The sequence below is a fragment of the Triticum urartu genome, chromosome 5A (genome assembly GCF_056163025.1).
Source record: "Triticum urartu cultivar PI428250 chromosome 5A, HENAU_Tu73, whole genome shotgun sequence".
In the NCBI taxonomy this organism is placed as follows: Eukaryota; Viridiplantae; Streptophyta; class Magnoliopsida; order Poales; family Poaceae; genus Triticum; species Triticum urartu.
In genome coordinates this window covers 376,167,137-376,180,847 of record NC_141877.1, presented here as the reverse complement: position 1 = coordinate 376,180,847, position 13,711 = coordinate 376,167,137, and the positions used below count along the sequence as shown (strand labels likewise).

Sequence of the window (13,711 nt, the reverse complement as noted above, 5' to 3'; positions counted from 1 at the left end):
CACGCTCTCCACCTACGTACGAACAGTCAATCCATGGGCGCCGCCGTGATGGAGCAGCGACGCGGCGGCAAGCCCAAGGTGGTGTTCGTGCTGGGCGCGACATCCACAGGCAAGTCCAAGCTTGCCATCGCCCTGGCGGCGCTCTTCGGCGGCGAGGTGATCAACTCTGACAAGATCCAGGTGTACGCTGGCCTCCCAGTGATCACCAACAAGGTGACGGACGAGGAGTGCGCGGGTGTGCCGCACCACCTCCTCGGCTGCGTGCCGTGCCCCGACGCTGATTTCACTGTCGACGACTTCTGCCGGGAGGCGACTGACGCGATCAAGCGCGTTCTCTCCCGCGGCGGCCTCCCCGTGGTGGCCGGCGGCTCCAACCGGTACGTCGAGGCGCTCGTCGACGGAGACGGCGGCGCCTTCCGCTCCTCCCATGACTGCCTCTTCGTCTGGCTGGACGCCGCGCCGGAAGTCCTCCGCCGCTCCACGGCCGTACGGGTGGACGACATGGTGCGGCGGGGGCTCGTGGAGGAGGCCCGCGCGGCGTTCGACCCGGACGCCAGCTACACCCGGGGCGTGCGCCGCGCCATCGGCCTGCCGGAGATGGACGCGTACCTGCGACGCGCGAGCGACGGCGATGATGACGGCACAACCGCGATGCTGGGGAGAGCGGTGGAGGAGATCAAGGTTAACACGTTCGGGCTGGTGCTGGAGCAGGTGGAGAAGATCCGGCGGTTGAGCACGCTGGAGGGGTGGGACGTCCGGCGGGTGGACTGCACAGAGGTGCTGGCGCGGACGGCGGACGGCGAAGGGGTGCAGGAGCTATGGAGGAAGGTTGTCTGGGAGCCCGTCGAGGACATGGTGCGGGCGTTCGTCATCGCGGAGAAGAGCGGTGGGAAGATCAACCTGCTGCCCTAGAGGATAGAGCAACTCCTGTGTCAGTTTTGGCGCGCTGTGTTAGCTTTGAATTGTCCACCGGGTTTTCTTAGTAAACTTGTCGAAGAAACGTGAGGAGCTTCACCGTGAAGGAGAGACCTAGCATATATATACATATACTCCTTTATTGCATTTCCAAAAAAATAATAGTACTGCAGATTTGCAGAATGGCCTATTTCGAACTTTCACTACATGAAAATAACTTGCCGCCGTGTGTGGGGCTGTAAGCCAGGTGCAATTTTTCAGTCACTCAGGCTTACATTCCTCTAAGCCGAGTAACACCGTCGAATTGTCTTATGCGGTCTTTTTTTATCCCTCCTCCAATACTTTATAGTTACATGTATTTCCTCTGTTCCTAAATATAAATCTTTGAAGAGATTTCACTATGGACCACATACGAAGCAAAATGAGTGAATCTATACTCTAAAATGCATCTAGATACACCCATATGTTGTCTATAGTAAAATCTCTACAAAGACTTACATTTAGGAACGAAGGGAGTATTATGTGAGGACCCGTGACATTTTGCCTCGAAGTCTGGATAGCTCCGTCAATTTTATCTTGATATTCTTCGTTCGATCATATACTCTATAATAAAGATTTTGAATATGCATATGAACAGCCAACCACCAGGGTGAGAATATGTCCGTGTCATCTATACCTACTAATAAAAGAAATAAGTATTTTTAGTCCGTCATGTTATTTTATAGAAAGAACCCTAGTGTTTCTAACATTAAACCCGCAGTACATATCAAATGTTTTTTTAAAACACTCATATCTTTTAAACCGTAACTCCAAATTTAACATGTTATATATGAAATTTGATTAGAAAAATACATAGAATCTAAATATGATGTTATTTTACCTATTAACCATTTAAAAAATACTATCTATGGTGCAATCTCAATCAATAGTGCATCATCAATCTTTCTTTCATATCATTATTGATTCGAATTATGGATGAACACTCAACAAAATCAGGATTGGAGATAAAATTGAAGATCACTTCCCCGTTTCTTTGTATGTATTAAATCTACATGTAAACCGTGTTTAAATAGAAGAAAGATGGAATCTTGAACTTGCGCTTTTGTAGGCAAATACCATCTTTGTTTGGGCCGTAGCTACAAATACTCAGATTATAGACCATTTTTTGTAAATTAAGAGCGTGTGGTATTATTTATGAAGGAAATATGCCCTAGAGGCAATAATAAAGTTATTATTTATTTCCTTATTTCATGATAAATGTTTATTATTCATGCTAGAATTGTATTAACCGGAAACATAATACATGTGTGAATACATAGACAAACAAAGTGTCACTAGTATGCCTCTACTTGACTAGCTCGTTAATCAAAGATGGTTATGTTTCCTAACCATGGACATGTGTTGTCATTTGATTAACGGGATCACATCATTAGGAGAATGATGTGATTGACATGACCCATTCCATTAGCTTAGCACCCGATCGTTTAGTATGTTGCTATTGCTTTCTTCATGACTTATACATGTTCCTATGACTATGAGATTATGCAACTCCCATTTGCCGGAGGAACACTTTGTGTGCTACCAAACGTCACAACGTAACTGGGTGATTATAAAAGAGCTCTGCAGGTGTCTCCAAAGGTACATGTTGGGTTGGCGTATTTCGAGATTAAGATTTGTCACTCCGATTGTCGGAGAGGTATCTCTGGGCCCTCTCGGTAATGCACATCACTTAAGCCTTGCAAGCATTGCAACTAATGAGTTAGTTGCGAGATGATGTATTACGGAACGAGTAAAGAGACTTGCCGGTAACGAGATTGAACTAGGTATTTAGATACCAACGATCGAATCTCGGGCAAGTAACATACCGATGACAAAGGGAACAACCTATGTTGTTATGCGCTCTGACCGATAAAGATCTTCGTAGAATATGTGGGAGCCAATATGAGCATCCAGGTTCCGCTATTGGTTATTGACTGGAGACGTGTCTCGGTCATGTCTACATTGTTCTCGAACCCGTAGGGTCCGCACGCTTAAGGTTTCGATGACAGTTATATTATGAGTTTATGAGTTTTGATGTACCGAAGGAGTTCAGAGTCCCGAATGAGATCGGGGACATGACGAGGAGTCTCGAAATGGTCGAGACGTAAAGATCGATATATTGGACGACTATATTCGGACATTGGAAAGGTTCCGAGTGGTTCGGGTATTTTTCGGAGTACTAGAGAGTTACGGGAATACGGGGGAAGAAGTATATGGGCCTTATTGGGCTTTAGGGGAGAGGGAGAGGCAGGCCGCGCGCCCCCCATTGACTAGTCCGAATTGGACTAGGGGGAGGGGCGGCGCCCCCTCCTTCCTTCTCTTCCCTCTTCCCCTTCCTTGTCTCCTACTCCTACTACTTGAAAGGACTCCTAGTTGTACTAGGAAAGGGGGAATCCTACTTCCGGTGGGAGTAGGACTCCCCTAGGGCGCGCCATAGAGAGGGCCGGCCCTCCCCTCCTCCACTCCTTTATATACGGGGGCAGGGGGCACCCCATAGACACACAAGTTGATCTTCGTGATCGTTCTCTTAGCCGTGTGCGGTGCCCCCCTCCACCATACTCCTCGATAATATTGTAGCGGTGCTTAGGCGAAGCCCTGCGACGGTAGAACATCAAGATCGTCACCACACTGTCGTGCTGACGGAACTCTTCCCCGACACTTTGCTGGATCGGAGTCCGGGGATCGTTATCGAGTTGAACGTGTGCTAGAATTCGGAGGTGCCGTAGTTTCGGTGCTTGATCGGTCGGGTCACGAAGACGTACGACTACATCAACCGCGTTGTCATAACGCTTCCGTTTTCGGTCTACGAGGATACGTAGACAACACTCTCCCCTCTCGTTGCTATGCATCACCATGATCTTGTGTGTGCGTAGGAATTTTTTTAAAATTACTACGTTCCCCTACAATTTACTCCCGTTGCAACGCACGGACCCTTTTGCTAGTACGTACTTACATATGTACTAGAAGGGTTGTACGTGTTTCAATGCGTTGTTGATGTTGTTGTTGGTTTACCTTGTGTGGAAGGTGATGAAGTGTGTATTCTTTTTCATAATGCGGTGTTTCAGTGTGCTTTCTTGACGGCGTGTTTTTGCGTTATGTGCTAATCAACCAATAATTATGTGAAGAAGTTTTTTTTACTTTGGTGTCCGCATGTACTTTATTTGTGTCATGGTGTCACTTGTTGGCCTTTTTTTTAGATGGCGAGAGGGTGCACAAGCCTGGTGTATTTTTACCGATTGGTTGCTGCCGATTAATTTGAGATACATTGTCCTAGTAAAAATCATGAATTAAATCCCCTAACTAAATGAGAGCTCGTCGGTCCAAATCACAAATCAATCCAAAATTGAACAGCTCAGTTGAATGGCAAAGCTTCAAAAGTAAGGAGCATAGTGAATTAGATGATACTCTTAGTTTAGGATATAAATATGGATATATATACATTAATAATACGATCAAGACATAAAATATGTTGGTACGTTTTGATCCAAGCACTGAATCTGGACTTTCCAAGTTTAGATGGCTTTCAAAATATTATATACTACAAATAATAGCCAACCCTCTCTAAGGCCGACCTCCTCCTATTAGTGAAAAAAATCGCTAAAAGCATCTACTACCATCAAACCCATTAAGCATCGTGTGAATGGCGATCCCTGGCGGCATTGATGCACTGTTTAATTGCTCGCCCGGTCTTCCCGATTGGCTCGCCGTGGGCTCATGGCTGTTTGAAATGAGGTTTTATTTTTTGGTGAGAAAAACCTTCCTAGATAACACCTCTCCCGGTAAAACAGAGATGGAGACAAAGGAAACCTCCTTTCCTTCCTTTCGATGCCTTTCCTCTTCGTGCATGCAAGCCGCCCCTCTCTCCCACGCCATGCTTCCTCTCGCCCGCCGCCACCTCTCCCATCCCAGATCTTTACCCTCCGCCGCACCCTAGGCTAGAAGGCGGGAAACTGTCACCACGAGCATGACCCCCTCCTCGCTGGGGGTCTCAGCGATGGCTTCGTCTCCGTATGGAACCCAGTGGTGTCGCCGCCGTCGTGGACACCACCATGTAGAGGAGTGGCACACCAACTCGCAGTGTGTCTTCCTCATCTCCATGTTCAAGCCAGGCGAGCACCTGCAGTGGCACAGAGGTGGCAGGGGAGATGGTGGGAGGAGAAGGTGTTGGTGGTGGGTTTGGTCTATGATCTCCTGTGTGGGAGATGGCGGCCCGTTGCGGCCTTCCCATCCTCTTTCTCTCTCAGCACCACCTCTGCATCTACTTCCCTGGCTACTTCTTCAAATCACTTTTAGTTTGTATTGTATGATTGGAGTGACTGCGGGTGGCCAGCTTGAGCACATTGCAACCATGTAGATGCCAGCTTTTGGAGATTAACGTTGGCAACAGGGCGGGTGGCCATCGCCACAGACATGCCATTGCTGAGCTTTAGAACTATGCGAGATTCAGAGCCAGGTTCAATTGTTCTTTTATGATTGGAGATTTGATTGTGATAAGTACGAGATCATGATTGATTTGTGAAGCAACCAAGTTACACTGTATGCTGTGTTATTTGGTGAATTCAGTTAATTTGACATGATAACAATAGAAGGTTAATTCAAACTAATAATCTGTATTTGATAGAAGCAACCAAGTTAAACTGTTTGCTATGTTATTTTTTATAGAGTACATATTTGTTTGATTACCTGACATGTACAAAATAGATTCTGATGGTAAGTACCTTAAAGATGGAGGATGTTTATCATCAAACTTTCTATAGTTACATGCTATTTCTTATGTGCACATTTTTTGTAATTTATTTTGTTAAGAGGAAGTATCCGTTAGAGAACATAGAGGTAAAAAAATATGCATGGTTCTTTTACGAAATAAAGATTTGACTACTTTTAGTGATGAGTTTAACTGAAGAGTGAAAGTATGATGCGATAGGGTAGCCTCCACATATGTAGAACCAAGATCCATTAGTCTACCTTCATATTCTTAACACACTTTAATCCACAAAAGTTTATCTAATGTATATATAAGACTTAAAAGTTAAATGTTATCTAATTCATTTATTTACCAGTTGATCTAGATTGGAGATGTCTCTTACTTTATGCAAGAAAACTATCTGCTTACCCATGGAATCGGCACATACTGACCTCATGCTGGAGAATATCCTTTTAAGCCCCATGATCAACCGGATAAATAGTAAGGTGTCCTTCCTTACAACAATTGGGTATGTATTAAAAAATAAATTTCTTGAATTGATTTATTATTGAAAACAAAACAAGATTATTTGCAGTTGTTGCTTATTGCTTTTCTTTTCTTTACTTACTGCATGTTTGGTTATTGGTGTAGAGCAGATAGGGTATATAGCACTGGGTCATACAAGGTGTGAGGTTGTGACTCCCCCGATTCGACCGTACACTAATCATACATGCAAATGTGTACAATCGAGATCAAGGACTCACGGGAAGATATCACAACACAACTCCAGACACAAATTAAAATAATACAAGCTTTATATTACAAGCCAGGGGCCTCGAGCGCTCGAATACATAAGCTCGAATACACAAGAGTCAGCGGAAGCAACAATAACTGAGTACAGACATAAGTTGAACAAGCTTGCCTTAAGAAGGCTAGCACAAAAACAACAACGATCGAAAAGGCAAGGCCTCCTACCTGGAAGCCTCCTAAATACTCATGGTCGCCGGTGTCCGTCACGTAGTAGTAGGCACCCTTGGGGTAGTAGTAGTCGTCGACGGTGGCATCTGGATCCTGGGCTCCGCCATCTGGTTATGACATCCGAGAAGAATGGAAAAAGGGGGGAAAGAGGGAGCAAAGCAACCGCGAGTACTCATCCAAAGTACTCGCAAGCAAGGATCTACACTACATATGTATTGGTATCAATGAAATGGGTAGTAGCTGTGGACTAAACTACAGAATGCCAGAATAGAGGGGAAAGCCTAGCCTATTGAAGACTAGCATCTTCAAGTAGCTCCAAGCATCTTGCAGCATTCAGAAGAGTATAGAAACGCATATTATAATATTAGTAAGTATGTTGTAACATGCCCAGAGATCACTTCCTCGACTCCCTGCGAGAAAACAATCCTGGAGCCATCATTTCCATTACATGCCTCAGCATCAAGTTCTAGTTGTATCGATCGGGATACAACTCCGAGCGTCCGTTACTGTGGACCCGGCTATTCGAATAGATAGAATTCTTCCCTGCAGGGGTGCACCAACTTACCCAACATGCTCTATCAACTCCGGTCGGACACACCATCAGGTGATGACCGCCCTCGGCTGATCAACACACCGTAGTCCTACCTAGGCTCATCAGAGAGGCCAGCACGCCGGTCTACATCCTAAGCGCGCAAGGGTCTTGGGCCCATCGCCCTTTGCACTCCTGCATGTTGCGTACGTAGCAGGTGAGCAGACCTGGCCTCCCTTATACAAGGGAGGCGTTCTAGTCCAACTCGGTGCGCGCCGCTCCATTGCTGACGTCCGTTGAGCTTTCGGCTGATACATACAACACAGAGTGCCCATACGTCTGGTTAGTGCGAAAAAGGCCAGAGACCTACTCGGATCAAATATCCAAACCGTTAGTGTCTTGATAGTGCGGTAACGATCAATGATCCAGGATATGTGGTCCTGTCGCCATGTCTCACGGACTTGCGACAAGGGCTAAGAATGCCCGGCCGCGCCACGTGGAAAAATTGCAGGTATCCTCCAGATCAAGCCGACTTCAGATCACTCGCGGGTACCCCTCGGGGTCGACCCGATGTCATCATGGCTCTGTGGTAAGTCAAAGTAATCATGTGTCTGAAACAGCAAGGGGGAAACCTGAGGAATCACCCTCAATGGATTCCCACTCGATGTAACCATCAAGATGGACTTGGAGGAATCACCCTCGTTGGTCCACACTGGAGGGGTTGCACGATAGAGTCATTATCGGGAGTGGTCAAGGAGGAATCACCCTCAATGGCCACGACCGAATAGCTACACTACAGGGTTAACATCAGAAGTGCTGATGAGGTATCAGCCTCGGCACTCGATAGTAACTCTGCAGAGTCGTACAACTAAGGGGGGTGATGTGCGGCGTCCGGGCCTGGACGTCGATCATGTTGATCGAGTCATTGAACATAAAGCGGGGCAACTGGGACAAGGTGGGGGTCACTGATGGATCTCTAAGCAGCCTATACTAAGCAGTTTAGAATAAACGGATAAGGTATGAAAGCAGGTATCAAAAACAGGCTATGCATCAGAATAGGAGAAAACAATAATAGTAGCAAAATCTAATGCAAGCATGAGAGAGAAAGGAATGGGCGATATCGGAGTGATCAGGGGGGCTTCCCTGGAAGCTCTGCGGCGGTTCTGGTCGTCAAAAGTGTAGTCGTACCCCGGAGCCGCGTTGGTCTCGGGGACTACATCGGTGTCGGGGTCTAACAAGAGAGAAGGGGGAGGAAACAGATAAATACATGGCAAATATATGCTACACAGATCATGCTATGCTACGGTGCAGTGCAGGGATTGCCTAAAGATATGTTTAAATCATATTAGTTATTTTAGGATTTAAGTTGGATTTATTAACCGGTGTATATGCACTATTCATCTACCGGAAACGGGCTAAAAGTTGCGGTTTCACCTCTGTATAGGGTCCCGACATGGAAACAGACGACACGATCGGATTCGTTTTGTCGTTCTGAGCAACTTTCATGTATAAAGTTTTTCGATCCGAGCTACGGTTTATTTACTACGAATTTCTAAACTTTATAACATTTTTTGAAATGTCTGGAATTATATTTTAATTCAAAAATAAACTGAAAACTGCTAGGTGCACACACAGAAGTTTACCCACCAGTGGCTATAGAGGATGAGAGGTGGGACCATTGAATGGGTTGACCCAGTCAATTTATTGACTAGTCAAAAATGAAAAGTGTATGTGGGTCCTGGCTGTCATTGAGTAGACTTAAATTAAAAGGGGGGGTATTTAGCTCTTGGGTCCCACTGTCATTGGGCTATCAGGCTAATTAACACTAAACTAACCTATACAGTAATATAATAGGACCGAGACCCACCTTGAAGTGGCTCAACAGAGCCGAGGCCACGACCTTGGCTGGGCACGCACAGACTCACTTCAGCGGCCAGGCCGGGGCAGGCAGCGGCGGGTCGGTCGCCAGCGGGCGGCGTAGGGCAGTGGTGTGCGGCGGCGCTAGGCGGCGGTGGGCTGCGGATGAAGGCGGCAGCGGTGGCAACAAGTAGTAGCGTGGGGAGCGATGGCCGCGTCGGGCGAAGCGGGGCAGCGGCTACGAGCAGCACTCGAGCGGGCGAAGGTGGGTGCCGGGGTGGAGCGGCCAGGGGGAGCACGGGCGCAACCGAGTGGGAAAGGCGGCCGGCGCGGGAGGGGCTTGCGAACGCGGCGACTGGAGGCGTCACCGTCGGGCGCAGCGGCGGCGGTATGAGCGGCGTGCGAGGCTGCGCAGGTGGGCGGTGCGAGCGGGCGCAGTGTCGCGACGCCGGGCGGATGCCCAGGTGGCAGTGGGGCGCGTTAGGGGAGGCCGGTGGGGAGGGGGGTAGTTGGTAGCAAAGGGAGCAGCAGGCGCAACATCGACAATGGAGGCGCAGTGGGGCAGGGTGAGATGGTTCGGTGAGTGTCGCGGGTTCCTGGGGATCCAAGGTGTGCATTGTAAAGCTCAGGCGCAAGCTCTGCTTGCCGTGGCTGCGGTGACAAGGGGAGAAGCGGCGATAGGTTTCAGCCACTACGGAGACTAGCGCTAGAGGACAAGTACGAGCGAGCTAGCAGAGGGGATTTATGACAGAGCTCGCCTAGGAGCTCAAGGAGGCTCATTGAGTGAACGGGAGCAACAGTGGTTGATGGATTTGGCGACAAACACCAACGATGGCAGAGGGGGACACGGTCGATTCCGGTGTGATGGTGATCTTCTGCTCGAGCTCGGGGTCGAAGAGGAAGCAGTGGGCGGCAACAGTGCTTCCAGGCGTAGCCCTAGGCGATGGGGAGGTCGCTGGCCACGCGGACAAGGGCGACCATGGCGACGGAGGTCTCGGTTCGTCGCAGGGGGAGAAGAAATGGTGCGGGCTGTGACGCCCCGAGACCGATATGCCAGGTGTCTCCCAGTTATTCACTGTTGTTGCCATGTCTTTTGCTTGCGTGTTGCATCTTGCCATGTCATCATATGCATTGCATCATCATGTTTTCAAAACTTGCATCCGTCCCGGTCTCCTCGTTCCGTCCGTTGTCCGTTCTGAGCCCAGACACACTTGCACGCGCCCACGGCATGTCCGAAATAGTATTTTATAAGTGGCCAGAAAAATGTTCTCGGAATGGGTTGAAAGTTGGTATGCGGTATTGTTATGTTGTAGGTAGGCCGTCTGCCAAGTTTCATTGCATTCGGAGTCCGTTTGACGCCCCAACGGATAACTATAGCGACATTATAGTCGGTCAAAACGTCGGACGTTTTCGGTCTCCGGAAACAGTCGCCGGGCCTCTCCTCTTCTCTCTTCTCAGCCCTTTTGCCTTCTGCACTACCTACCGCCAGGTCCAACCTAACCTCTCTCGTCAGCCCGCGGCCCTCCTCGCGCGCGCGTCCGAAAGTTGTCACGGACCCGACCCGGGCAGTCGTCACCGTTGGATTCGGATCATCCCCAAACATCTACAAAACGTCTCCGTTTTGTTAATTGGACTTCCTAGTCTATTTTTATCGACCGCTCGATTTATTTGGAGGGATGGTTTAGCCCCTACCCAATCCCTATCTGCGATATATAAAGCAGATGAAACCCTAGACCACTAGGTTGTCCCGTCCATTCCATCCATCCCGCCGCCACCTCCTAGTTCCATCGGGATCTCACCCAGTTGACCTCCTCTTTTTCACCAACCGGCCAACCACCATCTTCATCAGATCCAATCCAGCAACCTCCCTAGAATTGCGCCGCCGACCAACCACAACACCTGATCTCCTCACGCCCGAGGCCCCAGCCAAGCCTCCACCCTCTTCCTCGTTTCCCCAGTGAGCCAACCACCATAGTGCAGCGCCCCACTTCCTCCTGCCTCGTCTCTGGCCTCCCCGTTGCCCCGCCGTCCGACGACCGGCGTCGTGCCGACAGCCACCAGCACCTCCAGGCCGGCCTCGTCTCCCTTCTCCTCAGTCGTCTCCTCCCATTTTCTCCTTCCCCGTGCTCACCTCGCTCTCCCGTCGTCTTCTGCCTGCAGGGAACGAGGAGCACGGCGCCCTACGCCATGGCTGATTCCCTCACCTCTCTCTCGTCTTCAGGGACCCCAGGACGCCGCCGTAGACCCGGCCATGGAGCCATGGATGCCGCCCTCTGCAGCTCCGTAGCCAAGACCGTGTGCCTTCGCCGTCCGGAGTTCCTGCTGCTGCCGTCGTCGTTCGAGGCCAGCGCCTCGCCTCTTCGAACCAGGGACGAACGACTCGCACCGAGCACATAGCCGTCCGCCAAGTCTCTGCGCCGCCCTTGACAAGTCCAACTCTGCCTCACGCGACGTTGACCCAGCCGAGCGCCTCCTCCTTGCACATGCTTGACCGCGCCACCGGAGCCCCGCAGAGGAGGTGCTCTGCCGCCCGCTGCAGGTAGCCGCGCAGCTCCCCGGTCCCGTCGCCTTCTTCACGGGAGCGCGCCCGCTTCCTCCGGCCACCAGAGTCCCGAGGAGTTTTGCGCCGGCCATCCTCGTCCTCCGTGCCTACAGCAGCTCGAGGGGAGGATCGCCTCGATCCCATGCTCTTCGTTGACCGCAGCTCCGGATCAGCTCGACCCCACCATTCCTGCACCTCCACTGCCCGGATTCGCGCCGCTCCGCCGCCCCTTCTTCGGCCCCTGCCCGCCGGAGCCGCGTTTGCCCGTGCCCCGCGCCGCACCTTTGCTTCGCTCGAGCAGAGACGAAGTGAGCGTCTCGCCCGCGTCTTACCTTCGTTGACCGCGTCCTCGACCGCGCCTCTCCCAGCTGCGTGGGCTGCAGCCACGCAAGATCGATCTTGGCCCAGCCGCACCTCTTCCACCCACTGACCGGGCCGAGGCCCAGATCTGCTAGCTCCCTGGAGCCCTATGTGAGCAGCCCGTTCCACCAGATTTCAGCCCAGAGTCTATTTTTTTTAGGCTCTGCGAATTTAGTTATTATTCTAGAGAGGCCTGTTTTACAGAAAACCCCTCATAGTTCTTGCATATAGTAACTCCCAATTGGTGCATCGGATTCAAATGAATTATATATGAAAAATGCTTAGAATTATGTGTAGGTTAATTATATGCCACTTTCATCCATGTTTAAAATGTCTAAAATGATGTTTGTTTAAATTTGCTCCTATGCCATGTTAAAATGATTTATTTCATAACTAAATAACCGTAGCTCCAAATTTAATAAACTTTATATGTAAATGGGGTAGAAAAATGCATAGTTTAACATGGTGGCATCTCTTTGCGTGTTTAACAACTTTAAAATATGGTTTAGGGCAGATCAGTACCAAACCTAAAATATGCATATGGGGTTTTACCGGAATTGTTGTTGTTGTTTCCGGCCTCATTTAAACTTGCTTAAATGTGTAGTTTTCCTTTGCCTCACCTCTTGCCGTGTTAATCAACATTTAATATTGTTGGGTACCTAACCGAGAGTGAACTAAATAATTGATGTGGTGTTCCGTCAATATGCAACTCATTGCATATTGAACTCCACTTAATTTGTAGGATTGTTTTGTGCACTTTGCCATGCCATGCCTCATTAAACCGGACATGCATCATACTTGGCTGTGCATCATGCCATGTTTATGTGATGGTTGTTTACCATGATTGTTTGCTTCTTTCCCGTGTTGCTTCTTCGGGTTGTTTTCGATAACGTCGCGTTTGTGAGGATCCGTTCGACTTTGCCCGTGTGTCTTCTTCGTGGACTCGTTCTTCTTCCTTGCGAGATTTCAGGCAAGATGACCATGCCCTTGAAATCACTTCTATCTTTGCTGGCTAGATTGCTCGCTCTTTTGCTATGCCTATGCTACGATACCTACCACTTGCTTATCATGCCTCCCATATTGTTAAGCCAAGCCTCTAACCCACCTTGTCCTAGCAAACCGTTGTTTGGCTATGTTACCGCTTTGCTCAGCCCCTCTTATAGCGTTGTTAGTTGCAGGTGAAGATTGGAGTTTGTTCCATGTTGGAACATGGATATTTTGTTGGGATATCACAATATCTCTTATTTAATTAATGCATCTATATACTTGGTAAAGGGTGGAAGGCTCGGCCTTATGCCTAGTGTTTTGTTCCACTCTTGCCGCCCTAGTTTCCGTCATATCGGTGTTATGTTCCCGGATTTTGCGTTCCTTACGCGGTTGGGTTATAATGGGAACCCCTTGACAGTTCGCCTTGAATAAAACTCCTCCAGCAAGGCCCAACATTGGTTTTACCATTTGCCACCTAGCCTTTTCTTTCCCTTGAGTCGGCCGGCTCAAGGGTCATCTTTATTAAACCCCCGGGCCAGTACTCCTCTGAGTGTTGGTCCAACCTTTCAGCTGCCGGTGGCCACCAGGGGCAACTCTGGGCTGCCCTACCGGAACCTTGGACAATCCGGTGTGCCCTGAGAAAGAGATATGTGCAGCTCCTATCGGGATTTGTCGGCACATTCGGGTGGCTTTGCTGGTTTAGTTTTACCATTATCGAAATGTCCTGTAACCGGGATTCCGAGTCTGATCGGGTCTTCCCGCTAGAAGGAATATCCTTCGTTGACCGTGAGAGCTTGTGATGGGCTAAGTTGGGACACCC

At 49.2% G+C, this 13,711-nt stretch overlaps 1 protein-coding gene across 1 annotated transcript; it reads left to right on the top strand.

The window, feature by feature from the left end:
- Positions 1–1,097, top strand: LOC125556013 (adenylate isopentenyltransferase 3, chloroplastic-like). The gene has a single exon (XM_048718816.2). It carries the CDS (start codon positions 34–36, stop codon positions 910–912), a length of 879 nt encoding a protein of 292 aa, XP_048574773.2. The 5' UTR covers positions 1–33; the 3' UTR covers positions 913–1,097.
- Positions 1,098–13,711: the final 12,614 nt, after the last annotated feature.